Source organism: Poecilia formosa, unplaced genomic scaffold, assembly GCF_000485575.1.
Source record: "Poecilia formosa unplaced genomic scaffold, Poecilia_formosa-5.1.2 Scaffold14, whole genome shotgun sequence".
Lineage (NCBI taxonomy): Eukaryota > Metazoa > Chordata > Actinopteri > Cyprinodontiformes > Poeciliidae > Poecilia > Poecilia formosa.
The window spans coordinates 3,815,155-3,841,964 of record NW_006799953.1 but is presented as its reverse complement, the minus strand read 5'-3'; the positions used below and the strand labels follow the sequence as shown (position 1 = coordinate 3,841,964).

Here is a 26,810-nt window from a genome sequence, read left to right as displayed (position 1 = left end):
ATATATATATATATATGTGTGTGTGTGTGCGTGACTACTCGTCCTCAACATCCTGCCATTAGTCAAAAGTTAAAAAAAAACCAAACAATGGTTGAACAGAGGTTTGCTTTATTTATGGAGAAACACAGTTTGTCATTAAGACTTACATTTTGTTTGAGCCCACAGACTCAAATACTCTAGTATTTTTGTTCATTTTGATCTATAAAATCAATGCTTATTCCAGTCAGTGTGGATTACAATACTGCTGATCATCACAACACAAAACTTGCTGTACATTTCCCTTTTTTTGTCGTTTTATTTTGTATTCTTTTTACACCGTAGACACACCGTCTACTCAATAAGAAACCTACATTTACTCCACGGAGGTGACCACTGCATTTCTCCACATCAGAAAACAACAAAGTCTGTGATTTATAAAGTTTGTGTGACTAAACCTGAGTATTACACTGAATTCTGTTTATGTACAGTCGAGTTAGGTGTGTGTGTGTCTGTGTGTGTGTACGCTTCGCCGTGGCATTTTGTACACCAGCAATTCTGAACGGTTGCGCGAAACTGCACGACGCTTTTGAACCATTTTTCAACAGATATGTTGTCACATCTGGAGTCACTTTGGTTTCGCTCTGTTCCCACAACAACTCAATCAGAACTTAATGAAACTGACAATATCATCCTTAAAGTCCTCAATAAAACAGGCCTCGGATGCAGAAATTACTAAATTACACTGTGAATAATTAAATAGTCAAACAAATCACGACTCAACACACCTGTGCTTTGTGAACATTAAGAGTTGCTCATTAAATCAACTGTCAAACATTTCAATAAACACCAACTTAAGAGCGTCGGAGTAGCGAACATTAAACACAAATCTCGGTTGGACATGGAAAATTCTGAATTAGTCCTTCAACCACCAGGCTAAAACCGGATTTGTGTTTTTCGCCTGGCTACTCCTAACTTCCTGTGTGGATTCACCGTCCTGTGTCCGTGTAAACACACAAGTCGTTCATCGACAGCATGTGCGCTAAAAACCATGAGACTATGTTTGACGAAGCCACCGAAGAATAACTTTGGCAAGTTTCATTAGGCAAAATATATCCAAAAATACTTAAGATTCCCATTAAAACGTTCATTCAGAAGAAGAAGATGCATGGGTTGCAACGCACAAATTATCTGAAGAAGTATATGAATAACCCAGGTGTTACATTTCTCTATATATACACACACACACGTGTAACTATCTACAGAGAGGACACGATGCTTACTGCTGTACACAGGGAATCTGTGCACTTTTAAGTGGCACATAAACGTCCCTGCAAAGTAACTACTGTACCCAGTAAGATTTAGTACATACCAGTGGGCTACTCCCAGTGACACATAGTGTCACAGACATTATGGCATTATTACCCCCCTCTCCCATTCATTTAAATAAAACTATTTTCATATTATACATTTCATATTTTATTACATTCAAGGTATAGATACAATTTGTATCAACAAGCAAAAGTCAATTCTAGACATTTGTGGCTTAGCTGTTTGCGGCACATTGAAACCAGAAGGAAGGGGTGCAACGTCACCAATGGTGCCTTAGAGTTCGAACCTCTGCAGCAGGAACACTGGAAGTATTTTTTTCAGCAACAGAGAGAGGTTTTCTTCAGCTGTGGGAGCAGTCCATTGCCCAGAAATCTCTGGAATACGCCTGTAAATATTCTCATCGCAAAAGATGTACTTTTGACTCAAATTTCCAGACTTTCAGTAGTTTTTTTTTATAGTACTTCAAAAATAAAATAGTAATGATGAGCACATTTCTGTTTTATCCGAGGTCTTACTTATTGAGTCTAATCTAGTACTAGTAAAACAAAGTCCAGGCTCTTTGAACAAAATGACAGAATTACCATGATTATCTCCATATATTCAAAATATTTTATAATTACTAAGTCATTTTCTGAATGGTAAATCATTGATCAGGTAAAATTACTCGTTTTTGATTTAATCCCTGCATTGCAATGTCTATTTTGCGTTTAAAAAGGAGTTTCAGTGCTTCGTTTAGCATAAGTCAAGGTTAGGAGGTGAATCTGGTTTTAGAACACAAATATTACTTTTGGAGAAATTTTTCAAAATCTTATCTATATGTCTGGATTTTTCTTATCTACGGACAAAAATGAAGTAATTTAGCTCAGGGTTTTAAATTGCAAAGTGCAAAATAAGTGGAGAAAAATCACTTAAAAAAGGAAAAAAGAAACTTTTTCACATAGAATTTGATCTTCATTTGAATTATCCACATGCACAACTAAAGCTACACCGCTGACTTCATGAAATTTTTACTTGCAAGGGACGTGTGATCTTTCTGTTCATGCTAAATATACCAGACACTTTACAATCAAGTACATTTTTTGTGGCTAATATCACTAAGCTCACCTTAACACACGTTTGGTAATTACTCCGAGTTCATCTGGGCAAAAGACTGTTCCAGTTTTCAGATTAGACAACAGCATTACTTTTTTTAAATCTTCATTTTAATACAAGTTTCCTGGGTTTCAGATTCACTTTTTTTGTCCAGATAATCCAGTAATCTCCAGGGGGAAAAGGATGGCACGCAAACCTTTAGCCAAATGCCAGAAACAACCTTGACAGCAGCCTTGCAATCTGATTGTTTCACATGTAGAAACATTTAGGCAGTTTGTTTCACCTTCTCATGAACAGACAGACGGCCTCAAGTGGCCTCGTCTTTTTTCATGAAAAAAACAAAGTCAGCAAAGCCCAAAAACGTCGTTTGGGCAGAACACATTCAACATTTTTTTTTTCTTCTCTTTATGCGCTATGTCTGCTCATATACCACGGTTGTACCCAAAACATTAAAAATAAATCCATATTTTAAAGCACCACCGAGAGGCTCACACAGTTGGCGCTGTTAACGAGTAATACCACCACAATGCTGTTTTTCTTACCGACTGGGGATTTCTCATATTAAAGAACATAGCAATAATATATGACCTTCTTGAATCCAGAAAAATTAGTGGTATTTCCCTTTAAAAGCAGGCAAAGTGCGGCCCTGCTATGCGGTTTGGCTTTCACGGTGCAACTTCACTGACTTCTGTAGCTGCCTGTTTCACGGTTTGTCCTGAAGGGGGCAGCACAGCGGAGGCAGGTGCTCATTAAAATAAGGAGATGGGGACCTGCTGAATCGCTGACAAGATTTCTGGTCCGAACCTCGCCACTTTACTTCACATTTTGTGTTTCTGCCTCACATAAACAACTAAATAATCCCACTGAAGTTGCACAGCGTGAAAGCTCAACCCTATAGCTCGCTGTTCAGGATCTTAAGGTGCATAAAGAGAATATACAGAAAAGTACAAAGTTTTGCAATGCCATTGCTATATTGAACTGTACATAGCTAACTTTTGGGTTTTACTACATATTACATGTAGGATTTTTCACAAAATAAACCACTGCTAGATCAGAACACACTGTGGATGGTAACCAATGGTTTCTGGCATAAATAGACTTTAAATGGAAAATCTGAAAGCATCCTGAGAGCAATGTGCTGCAACGCACAGCCTTCCATACTACTTCTACTCTGGCTGCATGTATGCATGTGAAATGTGTTACTGTACACACGTGTGTATTCCAGCAGTCAAGCCTGCCACTAAAAGCCCTACAGGAAGTTCTGCCTCTAAATTTGCTTTATTGGCTTATAAGAAAACCCTTTTGCTTACAGTTTTGAAGACGTAGTCTACAAGATGTGACGATAATTACAGCCTTTACAGCCTCGTTACATCTGGAAAATGCAACGTCATAAAATCAGATGCAAACGTTAAACTGTGATGGCTGACACTGCTTCAGTGTGGCAGGTTTGAACAAATATCTACTGCATTTCCAGCAACCCTCTGCCTTAAAATCAATTCATCTTTTATAGCAGCAAAATAATCTCAAACTAAAAAAAAAATGTTGTAATCCAAAAGTTAATTTAAAGTACTATCTGTCTATGTTCCACTAGGGTTAAAAAAAAAAAAGTGACATGACACAGAAGCCAGTTTCGGTTAGCCATTCATCAAAATTGGAAACACAAGAGAACATGTCATTCCACAAAAAACAGCTACTTACCTACCTCTGCTGATTTAAAAAAAATAAAATATACTCTTTAAAGCCTACTTTAAAAAGTTGAGCCACAAAGCAGCAGCTTGTTCTGGACTTTCAGACTTTTCAGAGGAACAACTAAAATGTAAAACCAGACCCAAGTCACAAATCTCAAAAGCTCCCTAATCTATTGGTACAACATTTTCAGTCTGAGATTCTGTTACTGCAAAAATATTAATATCTTTTAAGGGGTTTTCCAACAAATGTGGAGGACGCCGTTTACCGCCGCGAGAAAAACTCCCTTCTCAAAGACTGAACACACTGACATGCACATAGCAAGCCAGGTTGGTTAAAAGATGAGCTTAAGGCATGAATTCATTACATAGACCATAATAAGCCACATTATATTATTGGTTTTCACAAAGCATAGATTCTTAACTTACATTAGTTTGCATACAATTAGCCATGTTTTTATCCCATCTAAAATTTGATACCTACTGAAACTAGATAGTGTCGTCGGCTTCTAAAACGTAAACTCAACCACGTCTAGGAGGGAAAATGTTACAAGTCATCTGCAAATCCTCAGGAGCGTTTATTGTTAGAGTGTGAGTGATTGGCTGCCCCTATAAACTGCGGACACATAAGTTTTCCACCATAAACGCTTTACTTTCCACTGTATACTTTTTGAGCCCGGACTTCGTCAGAGAAACACCGTCCCACTACCTCAAGCGACACATCAAGGTTTAAAACCGTTACGGTTTCATAACCACTGAGATCTTCTTTCAAACTGTGCTTACAGTTTACATTGAAAAAGACTAGAGTTCACTGGAGCATTTATTTCTACAGTTGGGAAAGGCTTTAAACGTGAAAACTGGAAAAAAAATGGGAGGGAGGGAGCGGGAGAGGGATGGAGGAAAAAAATGAAGAAAAGAAGGAGACAAGAAAGAATACAAGGAAGGATTGAAAGAAGGAATGTAGAGTAAGGAACTAATGGTGGAGAGAAAAAAAAAGACAAAAACAATAAGAAAGGGAGGAAAGAAACATTGAAAAATGGAAGAACAGATACACAGAAGGATCGGAAGGGAGCATACAATATTTAAAAATGAGATAGATAAATAGAGTACGGAAATACAAATCATTTTTCCTGGGGTTTTTTTCGTACTAATCCAGACCTGGAAAATAGGAACCCCTGTCACTCGCCGTCGCGCTCTGCTTGTCAGCTGGCTGAAAGAAGGCTACTTGATTTTCCTTGGCTTACAACAAAGACAAATTTGCCTGTTTGAAAGTATTTTCTATCACGGTGTGAAAACTGAAAGAGTACGTTGCCCAATTAAATCCGGAAATACACTTATTTTAATTGTGGCATGTTTTATGCATTTGTGGTGAAACTGGGGTCTCACTGCATTTCTCACACTGGTGCCTTCCTACCTGGAACAACTGAGTGAGTGTAAAAAGTGTGAAACTTAACCTGCTCCTGAAAACCCAACGGCGTCACAGAAAACTTGAAGTTGACAGAACTTCTGCTAGTTTGAACAAACATTTAGTGATGACTTTTACACTGAAAACAACCAGCACAAGCGATTCGACAGATTTATTCCTAGTCAAATCCTGAATGCTGCATATAATAAGGTCAGGAAAGGAACTTTGAAATCCTAAATACAGAACTATTTTTGATTATACTCCAATCGACCCTAAGAAACAAATTGCAATAATGCTAGTTCGTACCACTATAGAAATTCTGTTTATTTTTTTTATTTTTTTGGCATTTCCTAGCAGCTGATAAGTAACTTTAAAATAATGGCTTTCGTGAGATCATATGTACATAAATATGTGCACGCATCTACAAGTCAAATCTCTGTTTGGCTTGCTTTGTGCACAGTCAAATCCTACCAAAATAGTAGCTTTTTTGAGAAAATATATCTCTTTAGATATTGTGATAGTGCTTTACATTTGAAAATTAGGAGGCTTTAATGACAACGTCCACTTGAACCAATCAGACAATGACTAAAGCGTGAGGTCATTCAGATATAAGGCCATAAAGTCATAGGTCATGCTGTGAGGTATCTACCTACCTCCCTCTTACTTCATTTGAAAATAAATGCACAAAAATATATGTATATATATTTATATATCACAACTACTATGTACAGCAGAGGCATTGCAACGCAAGACTATTTATAGTTCCACTGCACCAGAAACAAAACATGTTCACAGGGCCTGAGCAGCGTCTTCAGGAAAGCTACATGTGGACAAACACAGATGTGTCCTTGACGAGAGTCATTGCCAAACAAATTGTTGCCATGTGACCAGCAGGTTTAGGGTTAAACTAGCAAGCTAATTCATAAAATAATAATATATAGCGAGAGCATTTCAATTATTATTAAACCTAACTATTAGAGGGAGTTTAATACTTCTAAAAATGCTGGTTTCTTTTGCACACACAATAAGCCTTGATACGTACGGACGTTTCTGCAACGCTTAGTCACAATTTGGTTTTTGTTACCTTCGAGGCCATTTTCAGTCAGCGAGCTAAACAAGCAATCCTTCATTTAGCCCTGTTAGCAGCGTAAGCAGAAGAGGCAACGCCAGGCCAATTAGAGAGGAAGCTGTAGCTAAGGTAGCAAAGTTCAGGAAAGAGATGCAGCAACTGAGCTGTGTCACCTTTAGCAGCTTAAAATGCCTCAGAAGTACATCAGAGGATAACATGGCACTGCCATGAAAACAGAGTATCTTTGGCGAGTACAACTAACTTCACCATTTCTACAAAAGCAGCAGCTTTAATGTAGCTGTGTACTGACGAAAAGAAAGGAAAGGAATGTGTTCAACTTGTTGCTGTATTTTGAGAGCTGTGGAAATTTGACAAATTGTTTCTCAAGACTTTTCATTTTGTTGTTAAGAAGTTATATGCCAACACAAGGTTATGTAAAAGCAAATTTATTTGCAAATAAAAATGTGAATACTGTGGTGTGCATACTTATTCAGCCCCCTTAGTGAACAGAAGCATCTTTTACTGGAATTCTAGCGATAAGTCTCTGTTAAAATTTTGCTTATTTTTTATTAAACTATCTCAAGTTTGTTCAGATATGAACAGCAAGTTATGCCACACAATTTTAATGGAATTCAGATCTGGACTTTGACTGGACCTTTTCTAACACAAGAATATGCTTTGATATAAATCCTACCATTGCAGTTTTGGCTGGATGTTTAGATTGCTGTCCCTCTATCCACGTATTACCTTTTTACAGCTCCTAACCAGTTTTCTTGAAGGACTGCACCATCATTAGATTCATCCACCTTCCCTTCTCCCTCTGAAGAAAATGATGCTGTCACCATGGAGATGGTGTGTTCAGGGGACTGCTTTTAGACCTTTTTGACACGTCTGAAGGCAACAGGTTGCACTGGATTTTATTTAGGGTTATTAGATTAAAAGAGACTAAAAACCTTTGCATATCACATAACTCTTCAATAAACACACTGAAGTTTCTGGTTGTAATGGGACATAATTTGGCAACGGTTAAGGCATATCACCACATTTATAGCTACCGAGTCTGTTTTAATGAGTACATTCAAATATAAGAAATGCTATGTGAATGTTTAAAAAAATTCAATACTTATTAAACGTATTAACACTCCGTTAGATATTCTCTAAAACTGAGCGACACTGAACAAATGTAGCTTTGCTGCTCCTGCTCAGGCGGTGTGAATGTGTTATGAATGAGTTCCTTAAAAAGAGTTCCACTTTTCATATCGGCTACACTACACTTCAGATAAAAAACATCTTCTACCATGAGTTTGTTTTTCTTTTTTACCGCCAATATATGCCATTTTTTCGTAGACCTGTAATCTGATCCACACGATTTCCAACAATACAAGACAGAATAAGAAGCTCCTGAGAGCTGCACATGCAGCCACAGCGAATAAATGCCTAATCTCTGATCAAATTCCTCATTTACTCTAAACGCTGCTCAGTGGCATGACCTCAGTTTTGTAACGATCACAGCTGCGAGCTGCTGTGGATCTGTTAAATGAGGGTTCTTCTCCATGACCGAGTGGACGATGTACGCGGGGAAGATGTTGCAGAGGTTCCTGTATGTTTGGTACTGGTGATCTGGAATGACGTACCGCTCTTGGTGCTCGGCCGCGGACGGGTTCTCCCACGGCGAGTTCCAGATTTGCTCCATTTTGTCTGGCATGCTGCGGACCATCACCCGCTCGCAACACGGCATCAGGCTGTTACTGAGCGGATACGAGTGATATCCATAGGACTCGTTGCCGCAGGGCAGCGGGTCCCAGCTCGCATGCTGCTCGCGGCACAGCGGCGGCCGCCTCTGCCTCATCGGGTTGCTGTCGTACAGCCGAGAGTCCGATATGCTGTCCATGCGCGTCATTCCTAGAGACCGCGTCGGCTGCGAGGACAATGGCGGCAGGACGTTCTGGGCGAGCGGGTAGTCTCCAGGACAGGAGGAGCGGGCTCCCACCGTGGCGTGCTGGATGTGAGGTGCGAGGTGCGCCCCGGACTGCTTGCGAGGACCTTGCTTAGGCTCCTCCTGTCCATAACTCTGGACTCTGGTGAGCGCGTCGTGGCGAAACCCGTGGGAGAAGGCCTGCATCCTCGCCTGCGCCGGAGCCTGCTGCTGCACCTTGATGCTCTCCTCCAGGCTGCTGTCCACGGAGCTCGGGTACAGCTCCCCGTAGGAGGAGAACGAGTCGCTGTTGGAGTGGCTGAGGCAGGACTCGGGGCAGTGGCTGGGGGTTCTCTGGTACACATGCTCGTGCTCCATGCTACAGAAACTGTCCACGTTGTGCATGCTGCTCATGCTCATGTTGGAAAAATCGCTGTGGAGCGAGTAGTATCCGTGGTCGCTGACCGAGTCATACTTGGGGAACTGTTCGCTGTACGTCACGGAGGCGCCGTGGCTGTTGGTGACTAAAATGGGGGGGTACTGTATGCTGGACATGTGCTCTAGAGAGTTGTGTGCAAACTGCAGAGAGCCTGGAACGGGGCTGCTGGCTGAGCGGGTGTTTAACGCCCCGGCTGCGTGGCTCTTGGCGGGCTGCATGGTGGGCACGCTGAGAGCAGACACGAGGGAAGGCACTGAATTCGTCTCGGACTTCCGGGCGACGGAGAGCGCCTCTACGGGTTCGCAGGCCACCGAGCGGATGCTGGGGTCGGACTGGCGTTTAGGCGCCACGCGTTTCGCTTCGGAGCCGACGTCCCCCTTAACGGCGGCTGGACCTGTACCACATTTAGCCAAAGCCCCTTCGCTCATTGTTTTTACCGCGGACAGTTTGGCGAAGGCTCGCAGCTCGTCGGCCACGGATCGCTGTGGTTGGTTCACACGCTCCGGATGGTAGTATTTGCACTTATGACCATACGTGCACTTTTTCCCTGGTTTAAAAAATAAAAAACAAAAACAAACAATCCATGTCAGCAACTTTAAACATTTAAGGCTTATGTGAGGATCTGGCGGTTTTAAACAGGAGCTCACCATAAGGGCAAGGCTGCTTTTTGTGCTCTGGAACCACAGGCCTCTTGCGGAGGAAGTTTTCTAAGCTCGGCCCATGTCTTCCCAGCGGATCATCAGGTGGCATAAATCTGTTACAAAGAGAACCATTAATTGTAACATTTCAACTAATTCAATGGGGAAAATTTGCCACAACATGAAATAAGTCATAATATCCAAATAACCAAAGATTACCATCCAGTGACCTGAAAGCTAAGGCTGTAAGTTCAGCATGGAGGAAATGCATTTTCCCGTTACAGATTTAGTTTACCTTTAGTTTGTTGTCACACTTAAATGTTTTAGATTAAAAAAAATACAGCAGACAAAAACAAAATCTGTACAAATACAAAATACAGATTTCTAATTAGTCTTTTACATGGCAGACTTTTCAGAATTGTTTCAATTTAGCAACATTGGAGAGCTTTAAAGCCTCCTTCAGTTTTTTTGCGCCATTTAAAGTTTAAGTTGAGCTTAAGTTCATAAACTGATGGCTCCACATTCACATTTAAGTGAAATGCTTTTTTACACCAATAAACATCTTTTAAATTAAATAATACATTTCTAACAAAGACCAATTCAACACAATTCATTACTTCAGTCATGCAGTGAAACAAGTCTAATGTTGCTTCTACCAAATTCTTACTTGTCATTGACAAATGAATACATCAGGAGGCGCTCTTCTATAAATTTTTTCCACTCTGGCTTCTCGTTTTGCAAGTCCCTGTAGTTGTCATTTGACACAATAATTCCATCAGAATCGTAAGCCAGCTTCAGTATGAAGCGATCATCGTAGCACACCACTCTCCTGCCCTGGACTCTTCGAGACGGGGTAAAAACCAGGATCTTTTCTTTCTCCAGTTTGCGCAAGATTTCTTGATCTGAAAGACAAATTTATTGAAAATATTTAATAATAATAATAATAATAATAATAATAATAAAAAAAACTTAAGTCCTTGCAAAAGTATTTATACACATGGATATTTCCTTATTTTGACAGATTGCAAAGTGATACTTCAATGTAATCTATTGGAATTGTATATGCTAGACAAACACAAAGAGGCACAAAATGGAAGTGGAAAGAAAGTGGAAGAAAGACTATACAATGTTTATTACAATTAAAAATGTCATGGCAATTTGTATTCAGCCCCTTTCCTTTAAGGCCCCAAAATAAATAGTTAAGAGATAAAGTTCAGTTAAGTTGGAAAAACAACAAAACTCACGTTTAGAATGTTTTTTTTTCCCCCTCACTTTTATTCACTATTCAATAATTATTGCATTCGAAAACATGGCTGCAGAAGACCTAATCTGGGCCGGGCTTAACATTCCAGTAAGACTTGACCCAAAACATGAACCCAGATCTACAATGCAGTGATTTACATCAACTGTATCAGAAAAGCCCAGTTTAAGTTTAAACGTAAATCTAAACGAGGAACACACTCACTCGCAGATGTATTTACAGCAAAAGAATTTTGAAAATTTTCTGTTGGTCCAAAAATGCCAGAGCACCGAGGTTTGGTTGGACTGTAACCAAGTCTGAAGTTCAAGAAGTGTGAGGTGCTGTTTATGATTAACTTGTTTTAATGGTTGTATTTCGCCTCCTAATCAAAGGGCCTCAACGTTCGGATGTTTTCCGTGATGTGGAAGAACAGCAGCTGCCTACAGAAACGTTGTATACCTGTGATGAGAGCGTCGGGTCTCGACTGCTCCTTCCTCCAAGCGGGGACAAACACAGTGATGTCTTTGTGTCCTTTCTCTCGAAACCACTCGACCGCCAGCTGGATACCGCGACAAGAGAAAACCTCCTTGTTCCCGTGGCTGGAAGAAGACAGCAACACTGAATGAAGTGGGATCACATCTATAAGAATAGATGGCGGTCAGATTGTCTGCATTACCTCATCGCCACGTTAGACCCATCGATGACGATGGGTCTAAGGTTATCGTACGTATCCACGGATTCTTCTTCTACTGAAACTTCCGGACTGACGGTTTCTTTCACACAGGGGGGCCGTGACGTTGACGGGGCGGCGGCGCTGCAGGGTTGAGTTTCGTGCTCCACTTTATTCCCGAGGCGGACCAACTCGGCGAGAACGTCGTTGATGAGCGCCGTGGCCCCCAACTTGTTGAGCACCGTCTCCACCTGGTCTCCGGAGTAGCCCAGCTTCAAAGCAAACTCCATCTTGGTTTGGTACTCCCTTCCGCTGGCGGGCTTGAGGCCTGACGCGGCGCCGGCACTGCCGCCGCCGGAGTCGTCGTCGCGAAAGTCTTGCAGGGTGCTACTCTGGGAAAAGCTGGGCCGGTCGAGGCACGGAGAGCGGCAGAGCTGGCGGTGGGGTTTGGTGACGGCGAGGGGCTCCCTCTTCCTGCAGCTGCTGTTGCCCAGCTGAGCCCTGTGGGGCTGCCGCCGCCACTGGTGCTCCTCCGACTCGCTCTCGGAGCTGCTACCGTCCTCGGACTCGTCCGTGGCATGATGGGCCTCTCTTGAGTCAATGTTCTGCTCCCTGCATGGGCGTTTTTCCATTTTGAGCTTCTCCACCATGGACCATGCTGTCATCACGGCCGTCTCGGCGCCTCAGCTTTCCGCGCCATGCTTCCTCACCTCCGCCGCCGCCAAGGAATCATACTCGGTGTTGAGACTCGTTACGCAGGTCGAAATGGATGCTCTTCCCCTTTTCAGCAGACAAATTGAACTATGTAATCCTGTAAAAGAGCAAAACGCAAAGGGTCAGCATTGGCGATATGGATGTTTTCATGAAGTTGCCGTTTACTATCAAGACTATTTATTTTGCGTCAGATTAAAACGATGAAAAAAAAAGGATCTCATTTATTCTTTCAAACCCAATGTTACATTACAATGTCAATGCACAAATATAAATTATATATTCATATATACCACCAAATGCAACAAAAATACTACAGCAACGACTTTGCTCATGTTCTTGTTGAGCTTTTGGAGAATGTAAAATAACAATAAGCAGAAAAGTTTTACTGTCTCTTCAGCTGACTGCTGTTTAAAATGGAAAAACCCACAGGTCTGGTACAAAATGTGCTAATGCACCACAGAACAACTTGTGCTCTCCATGAGCACAAGAGCCTCACTGGTCTCACAAGCAATGTTTGAGCCAGTCACACATGAAGTGAGTGCACGAGTTAGAATAACCTGAAATCGTGTGGGCTGAGCAGCGTATCCCTGCGCCTCCAGCCCTCCGACAGACAATCGGAACTGAGTCGAATTCCACCGGGAGCGTGCGGGCTGCTTTTTAAGGTAAAGCAGTGCGGTTCTGCGGCGGAGCCTGCAGTGTACACCGTGCAGCACTGTTTTGCTTAAATACATTAAAAAACATTTAAAAACAAAAACACACAGATACTGATAAGCAAGCGTTTTATAGGAAGTGCTTTATTAAGAAGACACACTGGAACACACTTTCCTCTAGTCTTGCAGAGTACAGCGAGCTTCAAGCTTCAAGAGGCACAGCCCATGATGTGCGTTGCCTAGCAACACAGCCTTGTCATCAGCTAACTCCTTTTTACCAGTCACGACTAACACAAACACAGCTCATCATGTCTCTTTATACAGCCAGTAAATGCAGAACGCTTTCGGTTACTCCACAGTTCAAACGCAAAACATCCAGAGGCAGCAAACTTTGCAAAAACAAAAGCTGATAACACTGATTCTCTATCCGACCACTGAAAATAAGATATTTTGACTGCAGTAAATGCATGTTGTGCTATCACAATGCCATCCACTCAAAGAAATAATACACAGCGGTGTTGGGGGGGTAAGGGGGGCAGTCAAAAGCTAAATTAATGTCCTTATCTGTCTAAGTGGGCTTATGGGATCTGATTGCAACTTTTACGACGGCGGTGAAGGACGAGGCTATGGTCTGAATATCTAAACAGGAAGCTGAGAGGAAGGTGGCCGAGCCATTCGCTGTGGAACTTGGAGAACCGGTGGCAGATACGGTGAAACAGCTCACACTGCCTACTTTCACTTGAGTCATTTTATGACCGTGTCGACGCATGTTCAAAGTAGCAGAGCTCTTTCAAATCCTCTCCCTTCCACCTCCAGATTCACAGTCTTCGTCTCAGCAAGGCCTCTGGACCATCTCTGCATACGCATCATCTCATGTTTCATAGCAACAAGTTGGAGCAGGACAACGAGGACGTTTTTTTTTTGTTTTGCTTTTTTTCCGCCAGCACCAAGTACAGATGAACTAGATTGATTTTCCTCCGACGGATTCTGAAATCATTACTTGGAAATTTTCTAAAGTTACTTCCAGATAAGCGGCACATTATCAGCACTCTGGCTTCTGTATCAATTCGGATCAGTTTCGCTTTCAGTTCTTTTGCTGCTTTATGCAGAAATGCTGCAACTCGTCCCGAGAAAACGCTTTCCTAGAGCAGAAAACTGCCTGTAAGCAAAGTGAAGGGTGAGAAAAGAGAGCGACAAACAGCTTGACAATAATGTGGCAGTAAACACAGAGGAAAAGTCAATATTGCAATAGGCTAGATGTTTACCTGCTTAAAAGTCCATTAGCACAACCACATTCCTGGACACAACACAAAAAGGAGGACAGCTTTTCACTTCTAAATAAACAAAAATGTAAAACTATAACGTCTTTGTGATAGTGGATTTTTCTCATTCGGAAGCATCAACAAAAGAAAAATCTCTTCCAGGGCATGCAGCCAAGCGAAATATTATGATCCCATTACTGTTTTGGCTTTGATCAGATGATGGCACTATGCTCCCATCATCTGACTCATTGGACCAGTGACATTTCTGCTGCTGGGTCAGGAGGAACAGCTGATTGCCACCTTAGCATTGTTCCCCTAAATCTCACTGATGGACCAACCTGCTCGTTTATACACACACACACACACACACACCAAATAAATAACCTAACCTGGAAAATATCTGCTTACAAACAAGTCAAAACAGCACCTGGAAAACTAAAAAAAAAAAAAAAAGAGTACAATGGCCATCATTTTGAAAAAAATACAATCATAAAAGAATAACTTTTGGGGGGTTTAAATAGTTTATTACACCAGATATGACTACTATAACACTTGATAATTGCTCTAGCAAAGCAGAAATTTGCAAATGCTCTATCCATTTCTATGGAAAATACACAAGATAGAAACATAAGTGTTTGTCAATATTTGGTCTGCTCTTCCAAGTACAGAAGAAGTTATATATATTTTTTTATTCTAAAAACTGCAACAGAAAATAAAAAAAAAAGTTCAGCAGGTTCTTTGATAGTGGTTTTAAATTTGACTCCAACAGAAAATAAAATAAAGGTATGATGAGATTATCTCCATTTATACCTCAATATGTCCCCAATTTTTCATCTCATACTTCATAAGTGTACAACAGTGCAATGGAGAACATGCTGCTGGTTGTAGATTGAAACAAGAGGGGAATAACAGGAATAACCAGTTTCGATTTCCCTGGGTATTTCTTAGCATGAACTTGATCATGCAAACTTAACCCACTTATAATACTAAAAAAATAAACACTAGACATTTACTTCTTTAAAAAATATCCAAAAACATAAAGTTGTAAGAACAGACGAACCTAAATATAAGTTTTCTGAAAACGTTGACCGACTTTTACCTCTATTCATACACTAAACCCACTGACAAAGTCTCTCCTGGATCATTTTACCGAGTATTGAGGTCAATAATGCTGCACAGTGCATGCAGTCCAACAAGTTGACACGACAACACGAGAAAAAAAAAAGCATCTTGAGTGTAGACAACCTAAATAGGGGAAAGTTAAACGACGTGACAGCGGGTGAGGAATTATATTTATGCCACTTTTTGAACGACTGTTCAGAGTTCCGTACAGAACATTCCCTTAAAGCCTAAATTTAAGCAAAAATCCCCGCTTTGACACCCGCAGGCCCGGGTTGCGGTTAGCACACGATGCTATTCAAACATTCTAATATCACTGAGCTAACCTCAAACAACACAGCCAACGTTTCAGCAATACACATCTACCAGCTCAATGCGAGTTAACCTGTTGGGAAATGACTAGAAATTGATCCAATTAACGGTCGACATGAGTTACTACTATTCGGTCAGGCAACCCCCGGTATCTCAAGTTAACGGTATCGAAGCTATGCAACGCTGCTTAGCTAACGTCCCCTCTATTAGCCAACTTAGGGCAATCATAGGCTACCTTTAACGCCTCGATGCTAAAGCTGGTTAGCATCAGCTGCTGAGCATCTGCTAACAATTTAGCCGGATTACTACCCGTAACTTGAAATAAAGTTGACATTCATTTAATAATTAAGACGACGGCAAAGCAACAGCAACACATCACGACTCTCCTCACAGTGCGCACATACCTCGCTGCCATGGTTGGCTTCAGACGGCGCTCATCCTCTTCATCATCTCCTCTCACCTTGTTGCTGTCATCCTCCTCGCTTCTAACAGTTCTGTTTTGCTGCCATTGGCGCTGTCGCAGTTAGCTCGGGGTTGCCAGATAACGCGAGGGAAACAAGTAAATGGCACCGGGCTGAAAACAGCGTCGCTAACTTTGCTTTCTTTCTCCACCTGAATTTAGACGGTCGCTCCTCTCAGTTTGTGCGCTGAAAGACAAACTTACCCCTCGAAAATAAGAGCTGCGGCAAATCCATAAAGTTTTTCTCACGCTTAAAATGTATGTAAAAGTAAATACTGAATTTAAAATGTGATATCTTTATAAGCTGCGCTTGAGTGGTTCTGCAGTCGTATAAAACCTGAATAGATAGGCAAAATAGCTCATTTTACAAGGAGATTATGTAAATACTGCACATGGCACACAGGCCCCTCTGTCTTTATCCTTGTTTTATTCTGATGAAGCGGAACAACTCCCACTGTGTTTTAAAGTCCCTGTAATGAGTCAAAGTGCTGGATTGACCAGAAATTGGATGAAACAAATTTCAACTAATTAGTTTCCCAACCTGTTGCTCAACACTGCTGACCAACTAGCTGAAAAAAGGCAACACTTTCCCCTCTTTCAAATGATAAATTCAACTTTTTGAGAGTAAAGTACAGATTTGTGGTACAAAACTGAGCACTAGACCTGATTTCAACATTGAAGGAACACAGATAAATTAGTGGTAGACAGAAGTGGTCTAAGTTTTGACTTTCTCAGGTGTATGGTACATAAGAATAAATATATAATATTATACATAAGTATAAATATTCTAAAACTAATATTTTTGTTCAAGGCATCATACCAGCCCACTCTGAAAAGACTCCCTATCAACAGTCGGAATCATATGTGAAAGATAACTTTTACCTTTTTAAAACTGGGAACATCATTTAGCAGGTGTTTTAAACAACAGCCTTTACGTCAAAATATGCTTTTACACACCGACTTGTTGGAACACATTCATGCCAGAGTGTAGCATTTTTCCTGGCTGTGGAGCACAGAGCAACACAGCGCTGCCCCTCCCTCACATGCTGCTCTAAAAGCTGGCCACCTCACTAAAAGTAGGCTGCTACACTTTTCCCTTGTTTGCAAAATAAATGAATAAATAAAAATGAATGTTTGACAAGATTTCCTGTTGAGAAAAAAATAACAGGGTCCTTGTATGGAAATTACAGGAGTGCCACCAATCACTCCTATTACAGCAACTCTGTTTCAAGTAGGAATAGGGAAATAATATGAACAAATCAGCTAAAGCTACACATTTTTGTTAATAAATCCATGATATTTTAATTCATATAGTCTTGTGGGAATCTCATTCAGAGCCAGGCCTAACACAAAGTCATATTTGCAGTGCAGGTAGCTTTCTATTTGCACAAACTTTTAGGTGTTTGAACCTGAAAATATGAACTTCTCTCAACTGGTGGTGTGAATATGTGTGGTTAAAATAGTTTTCACAGTCAAGGCACACTTTCAACCACAGACTTGGTGAACTGATTGCTGGTGAACTGGAAAAAAAAAGAGGAAAAAACAAAACTAGAGCTAAACTGTTGTCGTGTTTATTCTTATGTAAGGCAGTATTCTATTCAGACAAATTGTAACAGATTTTCAGACAGATAATGCAACTCGATAAAAAAGGAAAAAAAGAGTTGGAGAACTCAAAATACAGTATTGACAATTTGAAACAATTATGTCCACATTACAATCTACAAATAGTTGAAAATATAAATACAAATACATTGTTTCTGAAAATGCTGTTAAAAACATTGTTTCACAAGAAAATGACACAAGGTGAAACAAGCTTTCTTTAAAAATATGATTTCAAATTCAAACAAAACACTACTTGTTGATTCAGCACACTTGAATTCAATGACTGAGTGCATGTTTTTAGCTAGTATACGAAGTTTATCCAAATAAACGATAGGAGGAAGGGAAAAAAAAGCACAAAATGGTGGTTTTGGCCATTTCCAGGCCTGTAGCAAGCACAGTAAACATGTTTTCAACTTTACTTTTATTTAACTGCTTCTGGGGAGGCTCTTTAGTATCTCTTAGATAAACATTATTTAGCCTTTTCCCCATTTGCATGAGAAATGAGCTAAACAAATACAGTAGTTTTGCCTTGCAAAGTTTACTTTATGTAAATGAAATGTGACAGCTAAAGTTAAAACCCTATCACCATCGTTAACTAGCACCATCTGTATGTTCCCTACACTTATTTATGGGAGATAAATTAGCCAACAGGCACTTTTCTTTTTTTTTTTTTTTAGTTCCACTCAATGTATTTTAAATCTGTGACAAAACGTGTCTCTGTTTAAGAAAACTAAATTCAAGGCATTTGATATTTCTCTTTATGAACTGATAAACTGCTGTTTTTTTTCCCTTATAACTAATCTGATGTGAGAATAAATCTATAGAGCTCAAAACAGACCTCACTACTGCAAAGAGTGACTGTAAGCATGAACATGACCAGACATTTAAAGCAAAAGCATTCATTGCTGAAAGGCAGCAGTGGAAAAAGGAAGCCGCTGCACAATAAAACCCAGGCCGATGAGTGGCGATAATACAGAACAGAGTGTGAGATTTAGTGTTGAGACCCAACATTCCAGTTAAATTCAGTAGCTTAACGAGATGACAGTGTTGGCATTTTCACTGTAAATTACACAACCACCTCCTCAAACCCTTTCAGTCAGCATCTAAGAAAGTCGTGTGCAAACATACAAGGAGCAATGCTTTTTCTTTTTTTTTTTTTTTAAATTTGGACTTCAGGGCATTTTATTTAATGCAGCAGGTCGTTATCTTTCTTATAGCACATGTCTGAATTGCTTTAAACATTTATATTACCTCCTGTCCATCACAGTGAGTCAAACTGTTCAAAACAATCAGCTGTACAAGACAAAATGAGATACAAATGCTACTTTGGATAAACACAAAAGCCGGTCTGAGTTAGTTTGCCCCTTCGCCAGGTCATATCAATAAGCTGCCAGTTTGTCCCATAGCCTTATTGTCCTATTTTTAACTTTCTATCATACTTTATTTCTATTAACTCTAGTTCTGATCTCTGTTTTGGTCAGTAAACACAAATTATCAGTGAATTGTGTCCCTATGCAGAGATAGTCAGCAGAAACAGGATGCAGGTTTTACAGAAAACTCTACAGAAACATTTGAGGAGACTGCCAAAAAAAGATAAGTGATAACATGTTCAGGTAAAGTGTGGTTAGAACATGATGACAGCTCTCTAAATAAGATCTTTTTATCTCACAGAAACTCAAAATACTACTGAAACAAGCGAAAAATAAAAATTAGTAAAAAGGAGCGCTTGGAAAATCATGGCTGATATGGGGAATTAGGTGGAAAACAGTCCTATGCTACTGGCTACTGTTACTCTGGTAATTGTTACAAAATAGAGCATGTATTTAAGTTCATATAAGAAGAGTGTAGAAATAAGGGTCTTATATATATATATATATATATATATATATATATATATATATAAAAGTATATAAAGCCTATGACTCAATGCCACACACTTGGATCATTGAATGCTTAGAGATGTACAACATCAATAGGACTCCAAGAGCCTTCATTGCAAACTCGATGGGGCTGTGGAAAACCACCTTTGAAGCCAACTGCAAACCACTTGCATAAGTGTCCATCAAATGTGGCATATACCAAGGAGATGCTCTGTCCCCACTGCTGTTCTGCATAGGCCTGAACCCCCTCAGCCAAATCATCAACAAGACTGGCTACGGATACCGACTCAAGAATGGGGCCACAATCAGTCACCTCCTCTACATGGATGACATCAAGCTGTACGCCAAGAGCGAGCGAGACATCGACTCATTGATCCACACCACCAGGATCTACAGCACTGACATTGGGATGTCAGTGCCAATCAGTGCCAATTCTCGCTCCCAGAAGGAACAATATTAGACATTGAGGACAGTTACAAGTACCTGGGAATACCACAAGCAAATGGCAACCTCGATGAGGTCACAAGGAAAGGAGCCACAGCCAAATACCTCCAACGAATAAGGCAAGTCCTGAGAAGCCAGCTCAATGGCAAGAACAAGATCCATGCAATAAACAGCTTCGCTATGATTTTTTTTCCCCAAATTCAAGACGTAAGTATACATTTTCTTACTGGTGCACAAAATGAGCCGTGCATGAACATCACCTTGCTCAAAGAACAAAACCAACACAGTGCCTGAACTCGCAACAAATTACGGTATTACTTTATTCTGCCCCCCCAAAAAAAATTTCAGCCTCATAAAAGAATGTCAGCCCCCAAAAATATATATTTTTACTATTTTACTAATTAAAAATAAATTAAATTTATTTTTTAAGAATTTAAAATTTTTAATAACTTAATTTTTTTTATTTTAAATTTGTTTTTTGTCGTTTTGAATCCACAAAATACATTTTTGGGGCCAGAATAAAGCATTGCTCAACTTGGCATTGCATAACATGTGGCTAGGATGCTGACTCCCATTCCGTTCCGTGATACACGTGACTCCATGTTGCACATATTCGTCTGACCACTTTCTGTTTTTGCTCAACATATTTAGCATGGATTGAAATATTAAGAAAGAAACCACACGACGTACATCTACGACAGCCGTTGACTACTGCGCGCACAAAATTCCCCGCAGCACTGACTGAACAAGCAATGTAACGTCATCCTCTGCAGCAAGTGATGGTGTGTCATCATGACTACACAAGTGTGTCTTTACCTCTGCGGCAGAGGCTTCGCCGAACCCCTGAGACCGACTCTCCCAGGTTAGAACCCAGGTCTGGAAACCACTGTTTTAGACTGTTGGTACGTTTTACAACAATAATGGTTGTAAAATATGGAACTCATGAAAAATAGGAAAAAGTAAAGAAAATAAAGGAAAACAAAACAGACTTAATAAGGAATTACTACTTGACTTATTAGAATTCTCCAATTAAACCAAATTAACCCTGCTGGTACATATTTTTTGTGGAGTCATATGAACCACAGAAAATGACTTTACATTACTATTGATAGTTGATAAAAGGTCTCTCCTGACTGATATGATGGTTTGTCCAAAACATTCCAGAGCAAACAGCAACATTTTGTATTTAAATAAGTTCCAGACATCCAAAACCACAAAGATATGATTTGGCGAAGGGGTGAAATGACCAGCGCCCTAATTAAAACACTCTATGGCACATTTATATGTGATTCACACTCAATTACAGGTGGCCTCAGGGTGATTATTGCAGGTCACAGGGGTCACCCCATCACCCTTTGCTTCACTAAAGATAACAGTTTTTTCCTTAACTGAGGGAGAGTTGAGGGGACTTCTAGTGTGAGATGGAACCTCCCTTCCTGCTAGGGCTCTGCCTTTACTGCCCTGACTGTGAGAGTGTAAATTAGCAGGACTCTGGCAGAAAACATCATCAGATTCCTCATCCTTCATCCCAAAGGTGCTATGAGGAAGACAGCAATCTGATCGCAAAGGAAGATGACACTGCCTACTGTAGAGTTCTGGATTCTGTGAAACTAAATCGCAACTTAGGCCGTCCGACACAGAGCAAAAATACTGTGGTTGCTTGTGGACTTGACCGAGACTCTGGACATTTTCAGCAATTTCATCTGTCACAGTTACTTCTGATTTCTTCTGCCATGAAAGGCTCGTAACATCGTTACAGTCTCTGACCTCTGAGGCAGACAGGACTATTTTCTTTCTATAATATGGTGAACAGTTCCTCTCAGAGTCCTGCTCTGAGGACACAGCAGGTCTGTTTTCTATGTACGTTTCAGGCAACTCAAGGCTATCCGTATCCAAAGATCTGCTCCTCCTGTCCAGGGACAGTGGATTCGATGTGGGCTGGCTGACCCTTGTTAGACCCAAATGCCGCGGGAGACTAGCAACAGCCCATGTTTTGCTGATCAGATTCTGTTCATACAGGTCCAACATTTGATAGTCGCATTCAGCAAATGCGTCTTTTTGCAGGTAACTTTCTTCAAACTCCTGATAAGGCGATGAAACATCCTCCTCCAACTCCATGTGGATCTGCTCGTCGTACTCCCCCTCGTTGCGAAGGTCAACAACATCAAATGTGACAATCGTTGGTAAGGCCTCCATGTTTGAAGTGAAGGCGGAGCTCCTTTCCAAGTCGTCCACCTCACTACCCAGCTTGCAGAGCAACTGAGTGTGTTTTGTGTAATCCACAAGTGCTTGTGAGAAACACACAGTCTGCCCATCCTCTATGTAGCTGTTGCATTCTTCAGACTGAGAATTGATATTTTTGTACGGTAGCGCCACAGGCTTGTTTTCTTCAATATGCTCCTCTTTGGGTTCACAGAAGGTCTCAAAGTCTGGGTCCGATGCGCTTCCAAACGATAAACCACTGCATCTTTTCTCGCGTTCTGCATTTATGGGTTTTGTTCTTTTGTCGGCAGAAGCAAGCATCGTCTCTTTTTCATCAAAAATCTTGGCTTTGAGATTGTTCGTGTTGACTAATATTTGCGGTTTTAAATTCAAATTACAGTTTTCATTCGCTCCGATATCCTGATTTTTACTGAATGAACTTGACATCGCAAGAAAATCATCTTTGTACAGATCAGCACTTATTTGTAAGTGACTCATTTCTAGGACAAAGGCAGGATCTGTTGAGTTGACTGACTCCGTTAAGTAGTCACCGTGTTTTGAACTGGGAAGTTGGGATTTGTTTTCATAATGAGGGCTGATGAGACTCTCATCAGGTGCAAAAAGTTCATAGAGGGCATCCCCACTGTAACTATCCCTGGGTAATCTGCCAGACCTTTTTTCTTGCACTTCGTCCGGCCCTGGCGTGGTGGAATCATAATATCCCTCATCGCTATTAGGGCCTGACTCCTGATGCTCGCTTTCAGGGGTTAGAACATCAGCTATGGATGACGTGTCCATCGATCCAGCCTGCTGCGTGCTGCTGCTGTTGTTCAGTGCATCTGCATTGTGCAAACTTGTCAACTCAGCGGTCATCTCTGTCTGGTCCGGATCACAGCTGTAGCAGACAACCTCTGATGTGTTGCTTCCCCAGAAATCCTGAAGACATGTTCCATCCAGATCTTCTGGAGAGGCCATCTCTTCACCGCCACCCTGGTAGGTGAGATAACAAGAGGCCCTCTTCCCTCCATTTCTGCTCCTCTCTCCAGACACCGTGCTCTCCGTGATGCTGTCATCCTCTTGATCTGCGATGATGTCCCCACAACCTGTGAGGGAATCAAAGCTCTTCAATGATGAAACTTCTCCAAAAATTAGGTTCAGCTGATCCGACGAACCGGCAGGTGTTTCGGACGCCGTCTGAAGTTTCAGACAAGGTTCGCTGGAACGTCTGGAACTGTTGTCGTAACCACCAGAAGGTACTGCCTTTAAATTAGAGTCCTTGTGTTTGTCCTCAGACAGCTGAGGCTCAGACTTTGGGCATTCTTTCTCCATGCTGCTCTCCTTTGCTTTTGCATCTGCACGACTACATTCAAGACCAATGGAAATGTCACACAGATCCTCTACAAACTCAGGCACGTCGTGATCACATTCTAGGAACTCTGTGGCACTGCGGTTTGTGTTGCGTTGGACAACAGGCACCTCTTTCTTGCATTGAGGAGAAGACACAGCATTAGCTTCACTTGTATCATTATTTCTCTGGCTTCTGTGATGCCTAAAACTCTGAAAAAGACTCCTTAAGCCTTTTCTCTGTCGACCAAGAGTCAGTGACTTCTGGTCAGGGGTTGGGTGATTACATTCCCCTTGACAGCCACTGTGGAGATCTCCAGCTGCATCCCTGTGGCTGTGGTACTCAAAGTCTCCAGAAGAGACATAACCACTCCTGAGAGCGTTGTCATCGCTGACCTTACAAAGCCCATCGTGTGTCCTGCTTTTGCCAATTCCTTTCTTAGAGGGCCACTTGTTCTGATTTTTGTTCCTCCCTCCAAAGAAACTCGGTAGAATACAGATACTTTTACGAACACCGAAAAATGTCAAGGCAGTCCTCTTGAATTTTCCCGCTTTTTGAGACTTTGCAGTTTCGTGGACTGGTTCTGACGGGAGCTCTTCCGTGATACCATCAGGCTCAGTTGGCAAAGGCTGACTGGCAGCAGGAGGTGAATCCTTGCTGTCACTTGGTAGCTCCTCCACCTTGCGAGAACTCATGGTTGCGTCCTTCAGAAAGAGGAGTGTTTGACAGAAGTCATAACAGGTTAAACATCAGCTGATTTCCTCCATCTGAGCCCTGTATGCAGAAAATCAGAACCAAAATCAGAGCTCATGTTACACTAGAATTTAACTGTAAGAGGAAAATGTCAAGAACATGATAGGGTACAGTCAAGTAGATGCGAAGGTTGGCCACCAGTGGGGCTGGGACATTATAGAAAGTGGATACAATAATGAAGAAGGAACAATGCTTTCAGTATACACTAATGTAAAACAACATCCAACCCATGACAAAACTGGTTTAATTTTCATTTGCTTCTTTTGACTTTTCATATCTCTGCTGCTAGCACCCTCTGCTTTTCTGTCTTGCTGCTTTATAACTGATTCCCCCCCATAAAATAGTAATTTGAAAGCATCACTAAAGAAGAGAACTTTTGAAAACAAAAGACAATGAAGAGTGTAGAGGAAACGGTTTGGGCCCTGTTCCTTACATAGTTTCCAGTGAAGAGAATTTCACTGATTGTTTTTTAAGGGAGGGGATGCATTTCAAAAAATAGTACGGCTTATCTCAAGTTACAGAAAAGGGCATGTCTAAAATGACATAAATAGGCTTTTAGTGTGTCTGCAAGACGGTCAGACATTCTCAATATGGAACAACTAGATGGTGCATGAACTGTTTTCATTCATTTTCAACTTTATCATTTGCTACATTCAAGAGTAGTTTATTAGTAGTTTGAATATGTGCCACATTTTTTGTTTTACCTTCTTAAATACCTGTACAAACAGATCATAATTCATTTGAATTTCAAGTTTTGAGAAAAGCTAAAATAATAAAACCTTTTAAAGTCAAAATTTGTACAATGTAATGTCCTTTTAATCATGCCTATTAAGTGTGGCCAATAGGTATGACAAAATAAAGACTTTTTTCCAAATTTTATATGTTTGGTCACTAATTTCTGTATGTAAATTAATAGAACATGCAGAAATTGTGACTCTTTTGGGAAAATTAGAAAAATTCTAGACAGAATACATCCAAGATGCATATAATTAAAATGAGGCTGAGGCATTTTCAGTGCTAGTGTGAACACCAAGGGGATATGAGGCTGCCAAAAACGCTACTATTCTGCAGAATAAGTAGATATAAAATTGAATAAGCCTCTACCAAATTAATTTAAAACAAAACCTAGTAAAAGCTAGCTATTGATTGTTTTCTTTTTTTTTTCAATTATGTTCATAATTTCTATACGGTTTACCCAACTCCAGAGATCGGACATTAGTCACAGTGTCTATCATCAAATGTATTCAGCAATAAAGAAAAACTGATCGTCCACCTATTTACACTACTTTGATTTATTATACGTCATATCTTAAGAACATTTTGAAATTCAAATTCATACGATTTTTTGTTACAATATTTAAGTTTTAAAGGAAAGCTAATATACTTTTAAATTCAATTAAAGTTTGTAAAATATAATGTACCTTTATGGTAAACAGATGACGAAATACGCCCAATTGTAAGATAGTGGTAAGTAAATAAAACTCTGTTTCGAGTTAAATAAATAAATAAAATAAATGCGCAACATATCCTACCTATATGCTTCCAATACACTAAATGCGTAAATGCAATATTTTACGCGGTTCCCCTAACAAAGAATCTGGGGGTTTAGCTACAGCGTGAATACATGCAGCAGGTAATAAAAAGCAACAGGCGATATGTTCAAATGTAGCAGCTGAATTTTACCAAAGTCTTGCGTTATAAAGGTGAGTCGACGTCCACAATTTTTGTAAACGGAACAAAGAACCACAGTCAGCTATAAAAGGCAGCAAAACAAAAGCACAAAGCTAACAGACCTACAGTGAAGTAAGCAAACTTACCGTATAATCAAGTGCGGTCGCACGGGTCAGGTAATGGTTTTAGGTGTCGGGTATGTGTTTCAGTGTCTCATTTCTGTGAAGGCTAACTTGGCTTTAACTTCTGTACACTACCTGGTCTGAGGTTTAGCCAGGCCTTGCAGCAGCTTTACCAGCAAAAGGCTTCAGTTGGTCCAAGCTGCATTTAGCTAGCTGTGGTGCTTGCTAACAACGTTGAGGACACTCACCGCCCCCCATCCCGAGTGTCGCCTCTTCGGTTTCTGGCTGTGATGCGAGTCTGTAACAGCTGCTGTTGCTGTTGGTGCCGCTAGCCTCTTTAACTCTACCAAACCTGAAGTGATGGCAAAATGCAGATCAGCCGAAACCGCGAATCGACACCAGGGTCTGACTCAGCCAAGCACGCTAAATTCTCCTGCTGGATCAAATTAAACACACACAAGTGAAATCCTGCATGGTGACTTCCTCCCGACTTCAGTGATTTTTTTTTCTCCAAAAATCTCCTTTCCTGGCTCTCCATTCCACAGCGCATGTCAATGACGCAACATTCTTGTAACCATGGGAACGCATAGTGCTATAAAAATAAAAAGACCAATGAGACAAGATGAGCCCTCAAAAATATAAATAAATATATAAAGGCAGCACCCACTTTTTTTTTTTACTAAAAAAAGTTGTTTTATACCTGTACAAAAAAATATGTATTTCCAACCTACTTAGAGTGTGTTGTGCAGATTATTAGCTTGAAAATACCAGTCAGGAAAGAAATCTTTGTTCTGTCATTTGACTTTGCATAAC

General features: G+C 40.7%; 2 protein-coding genes across 4 annotated transcripts; both read right to left on the bottom strand.

Annotated features, from left to right (window-relative positions):
• Nucleotides 1-91: 91 nt before the first annotated feature.
• zc3h12b (zinc finger CCCH-type containing 12B) lies at nt 92-16,423 on the bottom strand. Of its 3 annotated transcripts, XM_016668342.1 has the most exons (7): nt 15,923-16,423; nt 14,091-14,122; nt 11,468-12,272; nt 11,251-11,390; nt 10,219-10,453; nt 9,561-9,667; nt 92-9,460 (listed from the first exon to the last, which is right to left on the bottom strand). In XM_016668342.1, exons 3-7 carry the CDS (start codon nt 12,124-12,126, stop codon nt 8,037-8,039), a joined length of 2,565 nt encoding a protein of 854 aa, XP_016523828.1. In that variant the 5' UTR covers nt 12,127-12,272; nt 14,091-14,122; nt 15,923-16,423; the 3' UTR covers nt 92-8,036. The 3 variants fall into 3 exon arrangements, with proteins under 3 accessions (XP_016523828.1, XP_007546027.1, XP_016523829.1); XM_007545965.2 differs by lacking the exon at nt 14,091-14,122; XM_016668343.1 differs by lacking the exons at nt 14,091-14,122; nt 15,923-16,423 and adding an exon at nt 12,733-12,806.
• Nucleotides 16,424-20,535: 4,112 nt separating this feature from the next.
• On the bottom strand, nt 20,536-26,549 carry amer1 (APC membrane recruitment protein 1). The gene is made up of 2 exons (XM_007545964.2): nt 26,022-26,549; nt 20,536-24,225 (listed from the first exon to the last, which is right to left on the bottom strand). Exon 2 carries the CDS (start codon nt 24,144-24,146, stop codon nt 21,201-21,203), a length of 2,946 nt encoding a protein of 981 aa, XP_007546026.1. The 5' UTR covers nt 24,147-24,225; nt 26,022-26,549; the 3' UTR covers nt 20,536-21,200.
• Nucleotides 26,550-26,810: the final 261 nt, after the last annotated feature.